This window comes from Rhinichthys klamathensis, unplaced genomic scaffold, assembly GCF_029890125.1.
Source record: "Rhinichthys klamathensis goyatoka isolate OS25496 unplaced genomic scaffold, OSU_Roscu_1.1 h1tg000114l_1, whole genome shotgun sequence".
In the NCBI taxonomy this organism is placed as follows: Eukaryota; Metazoa; Chordata; class Actinopteri; order Cypriniformes; family Leuciscidae; genus Rhinichthys; species Rhinichthys klamathensis.
In genome coordinates this window covers 3,023,964-3,045,800 of record NW_026606651.1, presented here as the reverse complement: position 1 = coordinate 3,045,800, position 21,837 = coordinate 3,023,964, and the positions used below count along the sequence as shown (strand labels likewise).

General features: G+C 38.7%; 1 protein-coding gene across 1 annotated transcript in view; it reads right to left on the bottom strand.

Moving 5' to 3' along the window:
• Positions 1-21,837, bottom strand: part of ddr2l (discoidin domain receptor family, member 2, like) — a 46,627-nt gene that overhangs the window by 12,426 nt on the left and 12,364 nt on the right. The window contains exons 4-11 of the mRNA XM_056254775.1: positions 20,089-20,317; positions 16,993-17,140; positions 13,213-13,318; positions 8,041-8,227; positions 5,933-6,179; positions 5,138-5,230; positions 4,689-4,837; positions 2,635-2,839 (exon numbers count right to left, since the gene is read on the bottom strand). Of these exons, the coding sequence (XP_056110750.1) occupies positions 2,635-2,839; positions 4,689-4,837; positions 5,138-5,230; positions 5,933-6,179; positions 8,041-8,227; positions 13,213-13,318; positions 16,993-17,140; positions 20,089-20,317 (1,364 nt within the window). The remainder of the gene's footprint in view (positions 1-2,634; positions 2,840-4,688; positions 4,838-5,137; positions 5,231-5,932; positions 6,180-8,040; positions 8,228-13,212; positions 13,319-16,992; positions 17,141-20,088; positions 20,318-21,837) is intronic.

Below are 21,837 nucleotides of genomic sequence, written 5' to 3'. Positions count from 1 at the left end.
CGTACCGTTTCGGTTCGATACGAATACATGTACCGTTCCACCCCTAATGTATACGGCGCCGGGTTATTTCTATTTGATGCTTATTTTATCAGAATTTTATCAGATCTTTTTTGCCGTAAAGCAATTCGTTACATAGCGAGACCTGATAACACGCGACACTTCCTGATGCTGCGGCCGGCGGCCCGCCAGCTCAAAGTTGCAAGTGTGTTTTTTCCGCTCACATGCGATAGGGGTGTGCGAAACGACCACCATTCAACCCGAAAAGAGTAATATAAACATTCCAATGACTCCGAAGCTGTTCGGTTGAGGTAAAAAACCTGCATAGTTCACCTTTAAAGCATTAAATAACATTAACAACGATCATTTTTTTTTTTTTTTTACAAATTAAAAAAAAAAATAGTTAAAAAAAATATAATTGTTCGTTGTTTGTTCATGTTAGGTCAAATCCATTAAAGTGCCCCTATTGTGCTTTTTCAGATATTAGCTTTCATGTAGTGCAATGGAGTTATGACAAATGACAAATGGAGTTATTGTCTCCTAAAAGAAAGAACTGAATCTGAACAGCCTAGTCGTCAGTAAATCCAGTCTTACTTCCTGCACAAAACTATGTAGGTTTTTAACATATTTGGATAATTCCAGCCTATATGGTCTTCATTGGCCGCCCGCGAACAACGTCTACTTTGACACGCCCTCAATCACTGTAGATGTAGCTGAGTCCTGGAAGAGTATGGTCAAGAAGACACTGTTTTCTGTGCTGCTAAAGCAAATCTACTTTGTTTCACTTCCAAAGGATGAGGACTCGGCTTGATCTGGTAAAACCCAAGACATCGTTATCGATCGTATCACTAATAAGATAATAAGCAATTAGTTTCCGACATGTGCAGTAAGCGGTAGACCAATCACAGCAGACTGGGCCATCTGACCAATCAGAGCAGAGTAGGCTCTCAGAAAGGGGTTTAGAGAGACTGAATCCTTTATCGAACAGTTACAGACATTGTGAGAAAAGAGGTAATGCTACAATGTATATTATGAGAAAATTAAAGTGCTTATCATTTTGATTTTGGATGCATGTAAACCTATTTAAACAAAATTAGGAACCTTTAAAATTGCATTACCTTTAATAAATGCTTTAGAAGTATTTGTCATTGTCAATTTTTGTTAACTAATGCGGTTAACTAATATTAGCAAATGAAACCTTATTGTAAAGTGTTACCATTTTGGCATATCCTTCATTTCATGCATCTCTTTCTTAATGTCACCCTGTTTATTTTCTTCATCATTGATTTGCAATATTTGAAATCCTGACAATCAAGTCACTAGAGCTTTGTTGAGAATAAGAGAAAGAGGAAGAGAGAGAGAGACAGAAAAAGCAGAAGATGAGAAGAGAGGAAAATGTCAACTTCAGTCATTTTATTTCAACCAAAACACTGAGGTGACTGGGTGCAAGACTGCAGGGTGTCAAAAAAGGAGCAAAGGAAAATCTAGCATCGATTCTTACCCTCGCAAAGTCCGTCAGTCTGGTAACAAGATCAGATGGAGGTCATAGACTGCGAGCAAAGGCTAAAGAACGCAAGACTAGAGGAGGAAGAAAGGGAAAAGTGCATTGGCAGGCAGCATGCAAAATGTCGAGGAAACAAGTGTCAACGAAACTAAGTTCATTTTAAAAGGGTAAAAGATGGAACGAGAGGTTAGTTTTAAAAAGGACACCATGGAGAGGTATATTCAGTACTGCAAGTCTTCACAGTAGCTCTGGTCCAAAACCTACTAGGATATCTATCTGGGCATTATTCTTAGGATTCAAAGTTGAGCTCCTGACATGAAGGCTGCACCATTAGGCAACAAAAATATGCTTATAGTCTTATAATATTTGGCCAAATTACAAGGCAGCTTTGCATGCATCCTAGACAATCCCAGACTGCGCAGCAAAATTAACATTAAAATCCAGTTATGTAAATTAGTCCTCACATGTACAAGTACTTGCACTACTGTTCAAACGTTTGGGGTGAATACGATATTTTTTTTTTTTTTGATTATTATTTATTCAGCAAGTGACAATTTGTATGTTACAAAAGATTGCTGTTCTTTCTGTTGAAAAAATGTATCATGTTTTCAACAAAAAACATTATGCAGCACAACTGTTGTCAACATCGATAATAATAATAAAAGTTTCTTGAGCAGCAAATCAGCATATTAGAACGATTTCTGAAGGATCATGTGACACTGAAGACTGGAGTAATGATGCTGAAAATTCAGCTTTGATCACAGGAATAAATTACATTTTAAAACATATTACTATAGAAAACATTTATTTTAAACTGTAATAATATTTCACAATATCACTATTTTCAAATAAACGTAGATGCAGCTTTGGTGAGAATGGGAGACTTCTTTCAAAATCATTAAAAAAAACCTGACCCCAAACTGTGTATATATTAGCATCTGATTATTTCACAAATAAACGTAAAATTATACTTTTTTAAATTCTTATATCCCTTGGCTTTTTTATATTGTGCCTTCCTTACATAAATAATTACATAATGCCCAATGATTTAAGTGATCAGTAGCCCGTTTACTGATGAACAATAGTGTTTGAGACAGAGCTAGTGTGTGTGTGTTTGTGTTTAATGATGGTACCAGAAGCCTCTGCGCTTTGAGACAGCTCTGGAAGTTTGTTCCTGAGCGCAGCGGGATCCTGATACTGGGGGTCCAGAAGGAAGATCCTCTCGTAAGGGGGGTCGAGGGAGACGCGCGGGGGCACCGGGGGAGTCTGCAGGATTATAGTGTCACTGCTAGAGGACAAACGCACCGTCACCTCCTCCTCCAAAATACGCCTTGGAGCCTAAGAGAGAAAGAGAGAGAGACTTTTTGTGTTAACATATTTTCCCAAAACAAAGTCGCACAGGGTCAAAATTGCATTGTAAAAAAAAAAAAAAAAAATTGGGCCAGAAATAAATGTAAAATACAGGTAAATAAATAACAAACATTATAAACAAACATTAAAAACACTTTTACAACATTATAAACACTATAAATATGTATTTAAGTTTCCCTCACAACAAATCCTTTAAATGTAATGGTAGTCAGAAAAGAACAGGAATGAAAAATAAGGAAAAAACAAACGTAAATTATAATGGCATTCATTATCAACAACATTTATACCCAAAACCGAGCAAACAAGTTTATTTAAAGCATTTTATTGAACTACCGTTGTGTGGGAAATGCGCTATACAAATAAAACCGGGCTCACGTACCTCTCTCATTCGGCGCGAATTCATGTTTTGCATGCTTTATACAAGTCACTTTGTAATATGAACCACAGCAGGGGATACAAATATGCTACTTATATGCCCAGAAAACATGGGGTGGGGGGTGTCACAACTTCTCAGACGCATTTGAAATTCAGCTATGCTCATCCTTTCAGTAAGGTAGACCAAGGTATTGTTGAGCAGCAATACAAACACACACACAGGGTGTCTACAGATATAAACAAGTTAAATTTAAGACTTTTTAAGACCTTTTTAATGCCACTTTGAATGAAATTTAAGACCAAACCTGTGATGGAAATACACATTATATTACATACGTATATGCAATATTTAATGTTTAACCTAAGTCAGTGAAGTAATTTAATATTAACTACTTGTTTATTGAACTAAAATCAATGTTACATTTGCAATCGTGAGAATATTCAGCAAAATAGCTCCCGTAATGTTATGTTACTTAAAGACCCACTCCGATGAAAATAATGTTTTTCTAGGTGTTAACATGTTCTTGTGGCATTTTTCTGATGTTAGAGGACATATCTTGAGAAAAATAAGCTCAAAGTTGTATTTCTGAGTATTTCTACATTCAAATGGCTGTGAATCAGTAGCAGACGCTAAAATGCCAGCTAAAATAGACTGGAGTTGTGACGTAGTAACTCCACTGGGCGTCTCCACACGCGACATCTTGGAGTGAATTAATGATCGGTGTTGACTTTGATTAACTTCGGATAATAATAATTAACGTGTATATAATACTGTTGCCACACCGGTATTGGGGGTGTAAGCTAGCGGGAGAGACAGAGCTCTCAGCAACGGGCAGGGGGAGGGTCATCTCCGTGCCCACGGCTCCGCCCACAACGCAGAGGCGAATTGCTAATGAGCTACTGCCGCTCTGCTGAAGCAAAGTCCCAGAAAACGGCACAGGTTTTGTGATTTTTGCTAAAAATGGCATAATCATAATTTAAAGACCACTGGGAATGTTTAAAAATAGCTCAAAATATGATCGGAGTGGGACTTTAACTATATCATATGTAAATAAAAAAACAGTTAGAATTTTTACCTCAGTATGTTTCTTCTGTGATTTTTTTTATATGTGCGGTTATGCTCGTTTGTTTTGATTTCTCACTATAAACTCTCTCACAGAGACGGGCGAGTCTCAACAGCACTACCAGAAATACATTATCATTATCAATCACTGTTTATGTAATAAAATCATAATCATTCTTGCGATTCGATGCTTCACTGGTTATTTGACGGACATTGGGTCCGTCAGACTGGAGAAATTTTAGCGGTAATGTGACCAGAAATATTTAAGGCCCATCGAATCTGAATTTAAGACATTTTAATACTTTTTAAGGCCTTTTATTAGGAAAACTTTAAGACATTTTAAGACTTTTTAAGGACCCGCGGCCACCCTGCACACACCTTCTCCAGGACTTTGCACACATATTGGCACCACAGAATCAGGAAGATGATCACCACCAGCAGGAGAATAATAGTCACCAAACAGCCAATCAGAATCGACGTACTGCCCTCTTCAGGAGAGCCCGTCTTTGAGGGTGTCGTCCGGTCCTCTGTCAAAACACAGACGGTTTATTAAAGTTCAAGTGAAGTGTGTAGAACGCAAGTTAGTACAGTAGTCAGGTGTATTCCTTTAAAGTCAACAGGAAATGGTGTACGCAACCCATTTTACTTCCATAATGTGACACATTTCCTCCATTTGTATTCATCGGAAACTGACTGGATCACGAAAAACAGTCTCTACATGATTTGGTTGAACAGACATTTAATTTTCTTTGAAATAACATGTATTAAGAAAGTAAATGAATCAAATTTTGTTTCATTTTGACAATAAAAACACTGCAACGCCTTACCTGTTATTGGAGTAGTTTCTGATACTTTGCTGTTAACTTCATATGAAGGAGGGGTCCGAACTGGAGGCCTCTGGGTAGGAAGCGCATTAGTTGCTGCAATGGAAAATAGTTCAAACACAGGAAATCACTAAACCTCAATTTACACCCACTTTAAAATACATTTATCACTCTAAACTTGAATAAGTAAATGGTCTCACTATGAGTGATGAGAAGATGCTTTTGAAAGAAATGAATACTTTTATTCAGCAAGGATGGATTAAAGTGAATAAAATGGCCAGTAAAGACATTTATAATGTTTAAATATAAATGCTGTTCTTTTGAACGTTCTATCTTTCAAAGAAACCAGAAAAAATGTATCATGATTTCCACAAAAATATTAAACAACAGGACTGTTTCCAACATTAATAATAATTATTACTAACAGCAAATCAGCATGAATGATTTCTGAAGGATCATGTGGAACTGAAGACGAGAGTAATGATGCTGAAAATTCAGCTTTGTGTGACAGTAATAAATTACATTTTAAAATATATTCAAACAGAAAACGATTTTTTTCATTTGTAATAATATTACTATTTTTTTGCTGTATTTTTGATCAAATAAATGCAGCCTTGGAGAGCATAAAATACTTTCAAAATATCTCACCGACCCCAAATTTTTGAACGATGGTGTAAGTGGAAATTAATAAATTGGGAATGATGATATGAAAAGCATTTCACAGTTCTGGCTGAATTTTAATGAGGAAATACTGGGAATACCAGTGGGAGGGAGAGGTGAGCTGTTCTCATTTCATACCAGACTGAAATGAGATCTCGCTGAACATCATCCAAGTGTCAGCAAAGTAGAAGCGGCAGCGCAGAGCCGTGGCCGACCTGTGCTTTAACGGGACGGTCACATAACGGGCGCTTGGGTTCCGGTCGTCTAGAACGGTGTGAAACTCCACCGGCTCTGCTTCCCACTCAGAAATGAGATGCAGTTTAAAAGCGCAGGACACGGATGCGAAGATCTTCACACCCCGAGAGAACATGTTATTACTGTGAACCTGTCAAAGAGAGGATAGATAAGCATCGTTAACATCTGAAGCCTTTCTGTGTTCACTATAAATAGAGCTTAAAGTCAACATAAGTGACATTTATCTTTCATAAAGGGATATAATGAAAAGTGAACATTATGTTCAGTTTCCAGACCCTTGTGGACAACCTACTTTCTATTCATCAAAGAATCCAGAAAAAAAATGTACCACGCATAATGTACAAACGCAGCATAAGAGACTTCTTTCAAAAACATTACAAAAATGTACTGACAACCTTTTGGATGGTTGTGTATACAAGTAAATCTTAAGTAAATAAGATCAACTCTGATTTCATGCTGACTTTAAGATACAAAGCAACTAAAACAAAGTGACCAGGCTTCAATAAACATATGATTTCTAATATAAAATCATAACTTCAAGATTAAGCACCTAAAGTCAAGTCAAGTCACCTTCATTTATATAGCGCTTTTTACAATATAGCTTGTTTCAAAGCAGCTTTACAGTGATAATAGGAAATTAAAGTAACAGAGATTGTTTTGGCTTTACAGCAGCATTAAAAATCAATCAAAGGTAACAGTAAAGATTATTATAATGTATTATAATGTTACTAAAGGTGGGCAATAGGATCAATTTCATGATATGAGAAATTTTGATTCATTATAACAATATATAAATCAAATAGTTATTTTTGTTATATAAAAAAAGAACAAATAAGCAAATTACAAACAATAGGAAAAAATGATAGCGATACAAATTCAATTAAGTTTTCAGGTACAGTAGGATTTATTTAACATGTATACATTTATTTAATCTCTTTTGTTGTTTGATTAAGATTAACGACACAAGACAGGTATTTTAGGCTGCTGTCACTTTAAGACCGAATGCTTGGATCTAATATACTGACACATTTCCGGTTTTCACTGAGCTGTTTACATTCACTTAAGCCATAACCGACTGTATTTACTTGAGATACTCCACATGATTGGCATTTTGACAACACTTCAAAGAGAAGTGAATTCGGGACTGCGCGCTGTCTAAGAGCACTTCTGGTGCGCGTCATTCAACGCGATACAACATTGAGTTATTTTTGTCACAACTTACAGCACATAATAACTTGATAAACTCTTTTTGAAGATCCTAGTTAAATGTACGCACGCTTCTTTGACATCTCTGCGTCTGACTTGATCTCCTCCGCGCTCTCTAATATCCCGCCTTCCTAACTGCAAGATAAATTGATAACAAATTGTGTTTGGATGGTAATTTTGTTTTCAAAAATATACTGTGATGAGATTGGCAACCTTTTATTAGGCTATTCTCGTGTGACAGAAGACTGCTACTCTGTTTCAGGATCACCTAGCAAAGACAATTTAGAAAAAAAAAAAAAAAAAAAAAAAAAAAAAACGGGACAAAATATGATTTTTCAATAATCGGGATGCTAAAGATATAGCTGAAATACGGGACTGTCCCAGGGAATACAGGACTGTCCCGGGGAAAACGGGACGTCCGGTCAGCATACTGTAGTTAACGTGTGCCTAGTGTGATGAAAGTGCTTACTTCATGCTGACCTTGTCTGAGCAAGTTATAGAATAAATTAACATTGATGTTTAAGTTAAAAACATTAATTTTGTGTGATATGTTCACGAATACCAGAGGGCTTTTCCATAATCAAAGATTCATTAACTTAGAAAAGTGGCTCCAAAAATACAATTAAGATAATTTCACTGAAATAATAAACAGTTTTTTTTTTACTAAATCCTTAATTAAATTCTTCATTAAAAGTACAAGCTTTACACTCAGCTTTAACACGTTGGTCCTGTTTACTTCCTTTAGTGCTTCACTGTAATCACCACAGCTCTTCCTCCACTCTCACCTTCATAGAGGTGAAGTTTCGTTGTCGGTCAAACTGGAACTCCATCTCTACAAATCCAGGGCCCAAGCTGTCGTTCCTCCAGCCCACGTAGTCATATCCGGGCCACAACCGGTACTGCCTTCTCTGTTCAAAGTCATCCTGACCAATCACACCATCCGTCAGCTGACCCAGCCCCCAAGACAGCTTCCTGTGGGAGCAGAGACAGACAGGAAGCACTTAGCTTTGGGCGACGAGTGATTAGCATTCATTCTAGAACTTAAAAACAATTTTGATTGTTCTGCCACAGAATGAGTCTGAAATTCTAAAGTTGGCTAGAATCGGCAAGAGCATGTAAAATTAATGTGAAGAAACAGACAACCTCCAAACTATGTATATTATAAAGCTTTTTTAAAAGGATCGTTCACCCATCAGTATTTACGCATGCTGTTCCAAACCTGTTTGACATTCTTTCTTCAAATCATTTAATAATGGAATATACGTTTTTTTTTTAAATTATTATTATTGAAATGTAATCGACCGATATTAGACATTTAATTGATTTTTAATGTCTTTTAAAGGACAACTCCGGTGCAAAATGAACCTCGGGTGTAATAACACATTGGTACAGACTAAATCGTTCCCTGAAATTTGTTTTCATGATAATCGAATGTAAAGAGTTTTATCTCTAAAAACAGTTTAGCTTATAACGCTAGTATATTGGGCATCGAGTAAGCAAAAAGAGATCGCTAGTTAATACCACTAACAAGGCTCAAATTAGCCCCACACTAACACGGCAGCATAATGAGTGTCCTTACATGCAAACCGAAGCATTGAGAACTTTGTAAGTGTATAGACAGTTTAATAAGAAGATACCAGAGATGGGACCAAGTCACACATGTGCAAGTCTCAAGTAAGTCTCAAGTCTTAACCTTCAAGTCTCAAGTAAGTCCCAAGTATTTTTTTCCTGGGCAAGTCAAGTCACAGGCTATATCAAGTCAATTCAAGTCAAGTCCTGTAGTAGGTCAAGTCAAGTCCAAGTCAAGTCACCTTATTATTGTAATTTTACCTGCAGAATTTGATCTATGGGCGTCAGTTTGGTTTGAAATAGACAGAGGCGCATTCGGAAGTGCATTTAGGAACAATGACGTATTCATTCACTTTTCTCTTTCGCGCAGGTCATGTTTTGAAAGATAGTGTCCTGTAGCTTACTAATTTAAAGAAATAAAAATGTATACAAAAATGTGATGATGTCCGACTTCTTTATGAAGAAGAAAGCCTTAAGTTTTCAAAAAGCATTAGACATATGACCCACTATTCTGCTTTGTGTATATATCAATGAATTCAAACGTGTTGTCGCGCGTTCGCTGGCGCCGAGCCAGAGACAGACGCTCTCAGTGCTGTCATATATCACAACTGTTCAGTGTTTTCAACCACATAATTTTTATTTTAGGTTTCAGACATTTAAATACACATACTAGCAAAATAATAAAAAATATTTGTAGTTTGTAAAATACACACTGATGTCTATGGAAGCGTGAAGCGTCAATAATAATCCTTTCCATTATAATAAGACAACACGTTTTATTCATATCAGAAAAACATTGTGTAAGTAGCTTTACATTTTACCCTATTCTTCTCCCAGTAACACTTACTTTCATGTATTTCGTGAGAAGTTGAGAAATTGACGTGTTGTAAACTAACATGGCGCCGCCCATTCGCACAAACAGCTCAACTAACGCTATCGTTATACAGGTGTTTAAACAACAAAACAAATCCACTTGCACATATTTGACAATCGGAATATCAGTGTTTCATGTTATAGCTAATACATTTGTGAACATTTTGAATAAAACAGGAAAAATGACATAAAAGCAGATCATCATTCATTCAGCGCTGTGTTGTGGTTGCGCTGTGTCACGTGACATGCAATGACACGTCACCATGGAAACATTAAAGTGAGTGACAGGTTCTAAATAACGGTCGCATTGAAAGTGAAAAACTCACGCTGGGGGATCAGTTAGAATAGTTTAAACTTACGTGTGAAAGGGTTAATGGCTACTTTAGCTGTTATTACATTAGCTAAGTAACAACTAACCAGATAACATTAACAAATTGACAAGCACTTACTGGGCAGAATGGCTCTTCAAATGACGGACAAAATTGGAGGTTGTCGTCTGGCTGTCCGCAATGTTAATGTTGCATGTCTTGCAAAGCGCTGTTCGTGTTTTGCCATCTTGTGAATAATTCTTGAAGCCGAAAGCGATGACCCTCGGTACCCCTCCGGCTGACATTTTGATGTGATATCTAAGGGCCGTTACATAGTCAACGCGAGCAACGCGAGCAAGCAACGCGAGCGACGCGAGCTACGCGCTCCTTTTCATAGTACACAAGCGTCACCGGCGATGCGTGAAATGCAATACACCGATCGCGCAGCAGGGGGTAGTAGAGTCAGAGTCGGGTCACGTAATATTCAGATCAAAATGGCAACTGAAGAGGAGTGCATATTGGTGATTTTACATCGGCGGCAACAAAGGATGTATACGAACAAGCTCGCATAACTTTTCCTCTTCGCCCGCCATTGTATTCAAATCTTCTTCTTCTGTAAACATAATAATATACCTTTTTATGTACATTACTTGCAATGTCGCCCCCACCGACAACGCATAGTATTGCGTGCATCGGCGCGTCGCGTATCAAAAACTAGGATGACACATTTGGCTACGCATCGACGCATAATGGCAGCCGAAGCGTAGCGATGTGTAGCCTTGCGCACGCGTATGCGTACCGATGCGTTGACTATGTAAGGGCCCTAAGTGGGCGTGGTGTGCGTAAGGTACGAGAGGGCATGACTGATGATACTGTCGTGATCAAGGGGGTAATCCATCGACCGGAAGTTGAAGCCGGCCGGGTGCCGCCATGTTGTAGCAGAACTTCACTTGCGTTAGCATTTCCATTGACTCCCATTCATTTTGGCGTCACTTTGACAGCGAATAACTTTACATCTGAGGCGTTTAAAGACTCCATTTGTCCATTATTTATTTCTAAAGAAACACGACAATGTATAAAGGGCTCCATTACCTTCTATGTTACATTATGGCCCCGTAGAAACAGATTTAGTAAAAATAGGCTAACGATTGCGTCATAACCACTCGACTCTCTGTCGCGCTGTACAGAAGTTACCGTACAGACAGGAGGAGAAGCTCGCAGGCAATCGGGGGGACGTCCCGTCAAGGGAGAAGCCCATAGATAATGAGTCCATAAAAGCAACGGAATACTTACTCCTGCTCACTCACGATAAAGGACTCTTTGCTCAAGTTCCCCGTCTCTGCAAGATTAACGTTGGCAATTTTCACGCACAGCTACTAGAAGATTTACGTCTGTCAGACAGGTTGCTCACGTCATCAAGCTTAGTTTGAGTCGGTTTGAGTCTGCGCGTCAGGAACGGAAGTGCTCAAAAATCGCTAAAAATGGGCTTCAACTGAGTTCCAATGAGATGGCTCTGTCCACTTCTTATACTGTCTATGGTCGTGATCCAGTCATGACAACGCTATTCTCAGCCTGCGCTCCAGCTGGATCAACTTTTCTTTTTTTTATTTATAATTTATATATTTTATATTCAAACTGAAAACATGATGTGATTAACACTCAAGTCATTCAAGTCATCTGTCTCAAGTCAAGTCAAGTCCCAAGTCTTTAACTTCCAAGTCCGAGTCAAGTCTCAAGTATTTCATTTTATGTCAAGTCAAGTCACAAGTCATAAAAATAGCGACTCGAGTCGACTCGAGTCCAAGTCACCAAGTCACAAGTCCCCATGTCTGGAAGATACTTTACACAGACAGTACAGTTAGCGCGTACAGACAGCAGCCATCTTGGAAAACAGTCTCGATTAGTCAAACCACGAACACGGTGATACGTGAGCTGAACTGTGACTTGGAATCTCATATGGTCCGTTGTTTCCGGAAGAAAGCACTGAGCGCATAAGAGAAGCACTTAACGCAAAAGAGAAAATAAAAAAATAAATATAATTTATCTTATCTTCAATATCTACACGTACTGTTCGCTCACTTTCGTGGTTCTATTGATCGAGACTGTTTTCCAAGATGGCTGCTGTCTGTGTGCGCTAACTGTACTGTCTGTGTAAAGTATCTTCTTATTAAACTGTCTATACACTTACAAAGTTCTCAATGCTTCGGTTTGCATGTAAGGACACTCATTATGCTGCCGTGTTAGTGTGGGGCTAATTTGAGCCTTGTTAATGGTATTAACTAGCCATCTCTTTTTGCTTACTCGATGCCCAATATACTAGCGTTATAAGCTAAACTGTTTTTAGAGATAAAACTCTTTATATTCGATTATCATGAAAACAAATCTCAGGGAACGATTTAGTCTGTACCAATGTGTTATTACACCCGAGGTTCATTTTGCGCCGGAGTTGTCCTTTAAGGCTGCATTTATTTGATCAACAATAAAGTAAAAACAGCAATATTGTGAAATATTATTAAAATAGCGGTTTTCTATTTAATATATTTTAAAATGTAATTTATTCCTGTGATTAAAGCTGAATTTTCAGCATCATTACTCCAGTCTTCAGTGTCACATGATCCATAAATCCTTTATTTTTTTCTAAATAAAATATTTTTTTTATTTAACAGGATTCTTTGATGAATAAAAAAGGTTCAAAAGAACAGCATTGCATTTAATGCATCCTTGCTGAATAAAAGTATTTCAAAAACAAAACAAAAAACAAAATGTACTGAACACAAACTTATTTCTATTATTTTAAATTTAGAACCACAAACTTATTTCTATTATTTGAAATTTAGATTACTTTTCCCATCATCTAAAACACGCTTAAAATTAATCTTTAAAAACACCAATAGTTTAACAACATTGTTAAATGTAATGTTTAGCAAATCTCAAAATTAATATTCATTTATCATTCTGAACATTATAATGGTGTGATGCCTAAATGTACTTAAAATGACTGATTTTAGTTTTTCATGTTTTAGATTTATTTAGACAAAACCGTATAGTTTATTCAATATAAACTCATTTTAAAATGTATCGATTATCAGCCATAACATGATATCCATATTTATCGGCTAATTGGTATTGGCCAGAGTTTTAACATCAGTGCATCCCTAAAAGCTAAACATATTCTTTGAACCCGTCAGCATCAGATTAGACGTTCACCTGCGTTCCAGGGCCCCGTCGTACGTGGAGTCATTGAGAGGTGTGATGGGATAGCCAGGAGCCATCATGGTCTGGCCCTCCGGAGAGCTGTACGCCGTCAGCCCATCTGCACTCCAGGAGGAAGACAAACAGAGAGGTCCAAAACTTCAATATTGCTTTAGCTCCAGAATGTAATTACTTATTTCTCTTGGCTCACGTTTAAGGCACTGGAGCAATTGAGTTCAAATGAAACTAACTTGCTGCAAATCAGACACTAGGGGGCAAATCTACACAGACCACAGCTGCTCGAACGTGACTGCCAAAACTATCGGCTTCAGTCTGTAGCCCATATGCAAGCATGAAACTGAATTAGCATGAACCGCATGAGATCATGCATTACTCACGTCTATAAGCTTGTGCACAATCGGATTATAATAGTTTGTCAAAATGTATAAATGTAAAGCTTAAAGGGATAGTTCACTCAAAAATGAAACTTCTGTCATCATTTACTCACCCTCATGTCATTTCAAATCCATAAGGCTTTCGATCTTCGGAATACGTATGAAGATATTTTGAATGAAATCTGAGAGATTTCTGCCCCTCCATTGACAGTTTATTCACCCAAAACGCTGACATTTCAAAACTCAGATCATAAAAATAAATCCATATGAATGGAACGATTTAATCCGAGTCTTCTGAAGAGACACGATTGCTTTATATGATGAACAGATTTCATTTACAGTTTTATTCACATATAAACCTTGATGAGCGAACGTAAACAGAAACTCAACTGAACCTGCTTGACACACAAGAATGAACCTCATTGGTTCCTGCTGAAGCTCAAACATGCTGCGTAACATGAGAATGAACCTCATTGGTTCCTGCTAAAGCTCAAACGTGCTGCGTAACATGAGAATGAACCTCATTGGTTCCTGCTGAAGCTCAAACGTGCTGCGTAACACGAGAATGAACCTCATTGGTTCCTGCTAAAGCTCAAACGTGCTGCGTAACATGAGAATGAACCTCATTGGTTCCTGCTGAAGCTCAAACGTGCTGCGTAACACGAGAATGAACCTCATTGGTTCCTGCTGAAGCTCAAACGTGCTGCGTAACACGAGAATGAACCTCATTGGTTCCTGCTGAAGCTCGAACGTGCTGCGTAACATGAGAATGAACCTCATTGGTTCCTGCTGAAGCTCAAACGTGCTGCGTAACACGAGAATGAACCTCATTGGTTCTTGCAGAAGCTCAAACGTGCTGCGTAACACGAGAATGAACCTTATTTGGTTCTTGCAGAAGCTCAAACGTGCTGCGTAACACGAGAATGAACCTTATTGGTTCTTGCTGAAGCTGAAACGTGCTGCGTAACACGAGAATGAACCTCATTGGTTCTTGCTGAAGCTGAAACGTGCTGCGTAACATGAGAATGAACCTCATTGGTTCCTGCTGAAGCTCAAACGTGCTGCGTAACACGAGAATGAACCTCAGTGGTTCTTGCTGAAGCTCAAACGTGCTGCGTAACACGAGAATGAACCTCAGTGGTTCTTGCTGAAGCTCAAACGTGCTGCGTAACACGAGAATGAACCTCAGTGGTTCTTGCTGAAGCTCAAACGTGCTGCGTAACACGAGAATGAACCTCAGTGGTTCTTGCTGAAGCTCAAACGTGCTGCGTAACACGAGAATGAACCTCAGTGGTTCTTGCTGAAGCTCAAACGTGCTGCGTAACACGAGAATGAACCTTATTGGTTCTTGCTGAAGCTCAAACGTGCTGCGTAACACGAGAATGAACCTCAGTGGTTCTTGCTGAAGCTCAAACGTGCTGCGTAACACGAGAATGAACCTCATTGGTTCTTGCTGAAGCTCAAACGTGCTGCGTAACACGAGAATGAACCTTATTGGTTCTTGCTGAAGCTCAAACGTGCTGCGTAACACGAGAATGAACCTTATTGGTTCTTGCTGAAGCTCAAACGTGCTGCGTAACACGAGAATGAACCTCAGTGGTTCTTGCTGAAGCTCAAACGTGCTGCGTAACACGAGAATGAACCTCATTGGTTCTTGCTGAAGCTCAAACGTGCTGCGTAACACGAGAATGAACCTCAGTGGTTCTTGCTGAAGCTCAAACGTGCTGCGTAACACGAGAATGAACCTCAGTGGTTCTTGCTGAAGCTCAAACGTGCTGCGTAACACGAGAATGAACCTCAGTGGTTCTTGCTGAAGCTCAAACGTGCCGCGTAACACGAGAATGAACCTCAGTGGTTCTTGCTGAAGCTCAAACGTGCTGCGTAACACGAGAATGAACCTCATTGGTTCTTGCTGAAGCTCAAACGTGCTGCGTAACACGAGAATGAACCTCACTGGTTCTTGCTGAAGCTCAAACGTGCTGCGTAACACGAGAATGAACCTTATTGGTTCTTGCTGAAGCTCAAACGTGCTGCGTAACACGAGAATGAACCTCATTGGTTCTTGCAGAAGCTCAAACGTGCTGCGTAACACGAGAATGAACCTTATTGGTTCTTGCTGAAGCTCAAACGTGCTGCGTAACACGAGAATGAACCTCATTGGTTCTTGCTGAAGCTCAAACGTGCTGCGTAACACGAGAATGAACCTCATTGGTTCTTGCTGAAGCTCAAACGTGCTGCGTAACACGAGAATGAACCTCATTGGTTCTTGCTGAAGCTCAAACGTGCTGCGTAACATGAGAATGAACCTCATTGGTTCCTGCTGAAGCTCAAACGTGCTGCGTAACACGAGAATGAACCTCATTGGTTCCTGCTGAAGCTCAAACGTGCTGCGTAACATGAGAATGAACCTCATTGGTTTCTGCTGAAGCTCAAACGTGCTGCGTAACACGAGAATGAACCTCATTGGTTCCTGCTAAAGCTCAAACGTGCTGCGTAACATGAGAATGAACCTCATTGGTTCCTGCTGAAGCTCAAACGTGCTGCGTAACACGAGAATGAACCTCATTGGTTCTTGCTGAAGCTCAAACGTGCTGCGTAACACGAGAATGAACCTCATTGGTTCTTGCTGAAGCTCAAACGTGCTGCGTAACACGAGAATGAACCTCATTGGTTCTTGCTGAAGCTCAAACGTGCTGCGTAACACGAGAATGAACCTCATTGGTTCTTGCTGAAGCTCAAACGTGCTGCGTAACACGAGAATGAACCTCATTGGTTCTCGCTGAAGCTCAAACGTGCTGCGTAACACGAGAATGAACCTCATTGGTTCTTGCTAAAGCTCAAACGTGCTGCATAACACGAGAATGAACCTCATTGGTTCCTGCTGAAGCTCAAACGTGCTGCGTAACACGAGAATGAACCTCATTGGTTCTTGCTAAAGCTCAAACGTGCTGCGTAACACGAGAATGAACCTCATTGGTTCTTGCTAAAGCTCAAACGTGCTGCATAACACGAGAATGAACCTCATTGGTTCCTGCTGAAGCTCAAACGTGCTGCGTAACACGAGAATGAACCTCATTGGTTCCTGCTAAAGCTCAAACGTGCTGCGTAACACGAGAATGAACTTCATTGGTTCTTGTTTTCATGACTAAAATACAGTGGTGCAGGTTTGACGTCAGAACCAGAAAGACTATTCGCCACAGGTTCCCTTGAGATTTCCCTATGGGGTTTGTGTTGTAGAACAATACGTCAAAGTATCGTCAATTTATGTTTACTACAGGCTTCATTTTACTCATAAATTGAAAAACAGGTGAACTAACCCTTTAACAGAAGGCACTGATAAATAAAATGATATTTGTAAAAAATGATATAGTATTAATTATGGGTAATTTTCATGACTCACCCTGCCAGGCACATCCAAACAGCTCTACTCTCATACACACAGTGTGTACGGCATCCGTGACAGGAATCAAGCGCAAGAACCGAGTGATGATGGGAGGATGGAGGTCTCTCACCACAGAGTCGTAGGTGTTTATATTTCCCATTATGATCTGGAGTACAGAAGAAATTAGTTAAACAATAAGGTACAAGATATGTACAAGCATACGGTGCATCCGAAACCGCTACTGTATAGTAGGTACTACATTTGGTTTGAAACTTGCTTCACAATCATTAAAAAAGTGTTTCTATTCTAAATAGTAAGTGTGTAGTATGGACGAAATTCGGATTTAGTACATCCGCCATGTTGTCACTGTCATCTGACTAGTGGCATCTGTTGCGTCGCTTCACTCCCGTGGCCTCATGGGATAGTAAAGTGTCCATTGAATCAAACTTGCTTTGCTTACATGACAACATTTACACCCAAACATAATTTATGCATAAGCTTTACTATTCAATAAACAAAATAGTGTGAGAATAGAATTACTATGATTATTGGTTACTTTGATGAAAAGTTGTAGTTTCAACTATATACTACACATACAGTATAATGCACTAAATACTAGGGCTGTCACTTTATGTTCAAAAATCGATTCCACAATCGATTGGACCAACCAACACAAGTTTCGAAAACGAAAATAGGGAATCGATTTGAATTGGCCTTTTTATTTATTTTTTAACCAAAAATGTGTTTTAAGTGGTCAGATCAATACAGTACACAGTAGGATGTTGGAAAATAACAATGTATTTTCTGTTAACCAAATGCCTTTTAATATTCGCTATTACTTCAATGTAAGTGAACGAGTGCACCGTTATTTGTTGCGTAGTGACGTGTGTGTTCAAGTAAGCCAGAAATGCACAGATTCTGCGCAATACGCTGTATTTAATATATCATGAGGACTCACAAGTTGCGTATTTACGCTAAATCCGCGCAGATTTGGCTTACACGAACTTCCCCAGCAAAGTGAGTAAACATAGAAACACCCCGGCTCGTGATTTGACAGCGTTTCCCGCCAAAGTTCATTTTTACCCACATTTGGCGGGTTGGAGGGTGTTAATTTCAATCCCTGAATGTTGCACTCCTGTTTGTCATTGTGCACGAAACTTCACGCCAATAAATCATCAGAAATATTGCTGACTTGTGCGCGTGTCAAGCGCCCTCTTTACGTTCGCCCTAATGCCTGTTAGGTGTCCGTGGATTTGCCTATATTTGGTGTTGAAAATGGAAACCTCTTTAGACATGGAAAATCTATTTTACAATCGATTCAATGAACACTTATGTCTCAAAAATCGAACAGGATTTTTTGACAAAAGTGACAGCCCTACTATATACTAGGGGTGGAACGGTACATGTATTCGTATCGAACCGAAACGGTACGGGCGTCACAGTTCGGTGCACGAATTTACACGGAGAATACACGGTATAAAAATAAATAAAACTGTAATGCGGAACTACTGTTAGATACGCGGGTTCTTTAGGGACACATAATCTGTACCATCGGCTTAGCTCTGAACGAGCGTTCACTTCAAACGTTGGCTTTATACGCGCGTCCTATTTGCTTTGGACTAGCGTCGAACTAGACGCGAATTTGACGCTCTATTCGCGTTTGGTGTGACCGTGACCGCATAATGGACAGGCTGCGATGTCAAGATTGCAATGCTGGAGTGTGTGTGTGTGTGTGTGTGTGTGTGTGAGAGAGAGCGAGAGAGAGAGGCGCGCGGGCGCGATCGACCTGTGTGTGTGTGTGTGTGAGAGAGAGAGAGAGAGAGAGGCGCGCGATCGAACAGTGGAAACATAAAAAACATACTCCGTCATTTTGTTCATACAGATCATTAAACCTGCAAAGTGTTTACTTATATTTGTGTACACTCGCAATAAAACACAACATTGTGCTTTTGTCACACTGTAAACTCTTGTCAAACTGTAACCTACAACTGTCACCCAACCAAAATCACACACACACTGTTTTAAAAGCAAAACATATTTATCCAACTCCATTTCAAAACAGTTTGTTGGTCCCATCTTTTGGACATTCATCATATTACATTGGTTTTCATTTCTTGTCCTCGGAGCACTAATCTTACACATTCTACATTGATTAAAAAAAGAAAATCGAATGTGTAATGGTATTATTTTATACAGAAATCAATTATTTATAATTCAGATGAGAATAATGTTACATTGTCAATTAATAATGTTAATTCAAATTAAGGAAACAAATATATTGATCTGAAATATAGCAAAATAATTTTAAATTAATTCAGGTACAATTACCAAACATATCGCAAGGTCTTTTTGTCTTTTTATTAATTTAATTAATAAACTAATTATATAAAACGATTGTCAGTGCACTACAAATAAACTGGTTCTATGCCTTTATTAATAAAACTTATTTAAATAATACAATGCCTTCTGCATTTTTGTTTTGCTTTTCACTCCATTGTACCGAAATCGTACCGAACCGTGATGTCTGAACCGAGGTATGAACCGAACCGTGACTTCTGTGTACCGTTCCACCCCTACTATATACACTACTTTTTTTTTTCCAAAAATGTATATTTTATTCTGGATGGATGCATTTAATTGATCAAAAGTGACAGTAAAGGTATTTATAATGTTTATTTATAATATCTTTCTGTTCAATCCTGAATAGAATCAAAGCAGAATTATTCCTATCAAAGAATATTGGAAAACATGCCTCACAGTTTCCCCATGGCTTCAGAAAATCCAGCTTTGTTATCACAGGAATAAAGTGCATTTTAAAACATTAGAATAGAAAAAAGTTGTTCTAAATTGAAATGCTGTTTTTACTGTATTTTACCTCAAATACATGCAGCCTCGGTGAGCAGAAGAGACCTTTTTCAAAACGTTTTAAAAATCTTACCGACGCCAAACTTTTTAACAGTAGTGTATAGCATAATTGCTATCTGATGTAACTTATACATTTGCTAATATTAGTTTAGTACCAAAACTTCAGTTCATTCACAGGTCATTTAAATAAAATCAGATTATAGAGTACCTCATAATAGTATCTATAAAACACACCCTTGTCTTTCCTACCTCACTGCCAAGGCGGTTTCTCCAGGAGATCCAGCGGCGTCCATCGCGACTGTACTCCAGACGGTACTTGCGTGCATACTCGTTGCCGGAGTTGCGAGCATAGCGACCCTGCGTAGCAACCACGGTGAGGAAGATGAGCTGACGAAGGTCAAGCTGAAGATACTGAACATCTGAGGGCTGCAGTTGACCAGCAGGACACCAGGCGCCGTCCCCTTCCTCACGGTTTAACCTGACGCAACAACAGACAGACGCAAGTGATAAACGGCCATTACGCACTCCAAGAGTCCTGGAGCTTTATTTAAAGAGGTCAGATCATGAGGAACCAAATTTTAGCTTGATCTTTTGCAATAAATGAGCTTGATGCACTATAAAAACACTCCCCAGCTTTATTTACTACTAGAGCAGCACAATATTCGAGAAAATATTGTGATGTGAAAAAATACAGGAAGTTTCACCAAATGACTTGAATAGCTCTATTTGGAAAGAATGAATCATTCTAGAGTGAGTTGGGTGATTTTATTGGTGAGGTGACCACAAAAAAAAAAAAAAGATAGTCTTTTCTTCCTTATTGTGACGTATATCTACAGTAAGTGAAACGGGTGACTAAGTACGAAATTCCTTTTAGGGCTGAACGATTTAGGAAAAACTTGAACAATTTAGGTGTTCATACCTGGGTTTACTCTTTACAAGAACCATTAAAAAACCTCTTTCCACTTGAGTTTTAATAGGGCACATTCACAGCTTGTGACCAATTCAATATGACTATAAAATAATAATTCTTATTATGATTCTGTTGTGACTATTATTACATATATTTTATTCAAAATAATAAATATATTGTAATAACACTATTGTACAGTAATTTAAATAAATATATATTTTTACTATGATATAATGATATCATTTTCAAACAGTCTAGCACCAAGATATAATTTTGACGGTTTGCTGGCAAATGAATAAACACACTGCTAGTTTCACAGTGAAGTAACGGTACAGTATGTTCATTTACACTTTACTCCGGCAGCACCTATAAATTCACTTTATTAAATTGCAGCCTTCACGATTTGACAATCGCACTAAGCCATATAGAGGGTATGCGCATGACGTCACCGTCGGCCGGAGTGAATGCGGTCACGCCCACAAGTGGCAAAAAGACTGAGCGGCAGCATTTGTTTTCAGCGTGAATGCCGTGAAAAACACACACATCTAAAACGGGAAAGAGCTTTGCGATTGACTGTACAACTAGATTTGACCAGAAATCTGAGGTACTGTATATTTTTACAGACTGCAAAAAGCTACAGAACAGACTATATTCTGCATAATTGGATGTTTTTAAATAAACACTGACAAAAAACTATACAAGTTTTAGGGCTGGACGATATGATGATATACAGTATAACATTAATGTAAGTGATTACTCGGATTTAGACCTATCTATATTGTATTTATATAAAACGTTTACAGGCAAATTTTCTTCATTTATTTCCCCGGCGTCGAAATCAGGCACATATAAATGTCAGGAAACACGATTCCTGGCTGCATGTCAATATCCATGGATCACTGGATCTTTGATAAGTTGTAAGGAACACTATATCGAATCCAACTTTTAGTTTAAACTGATAATAATTTGTTTTACTTGCGTTTTTGCAGTTTCCCCTATTAACTCCAGTCACGCAGCAGCTCTTTTGCCACTCAGTCCGGCTGTCCCGTGTTCCGGCGGGAAAGTGACGTTAATGCATTCCCCCTATA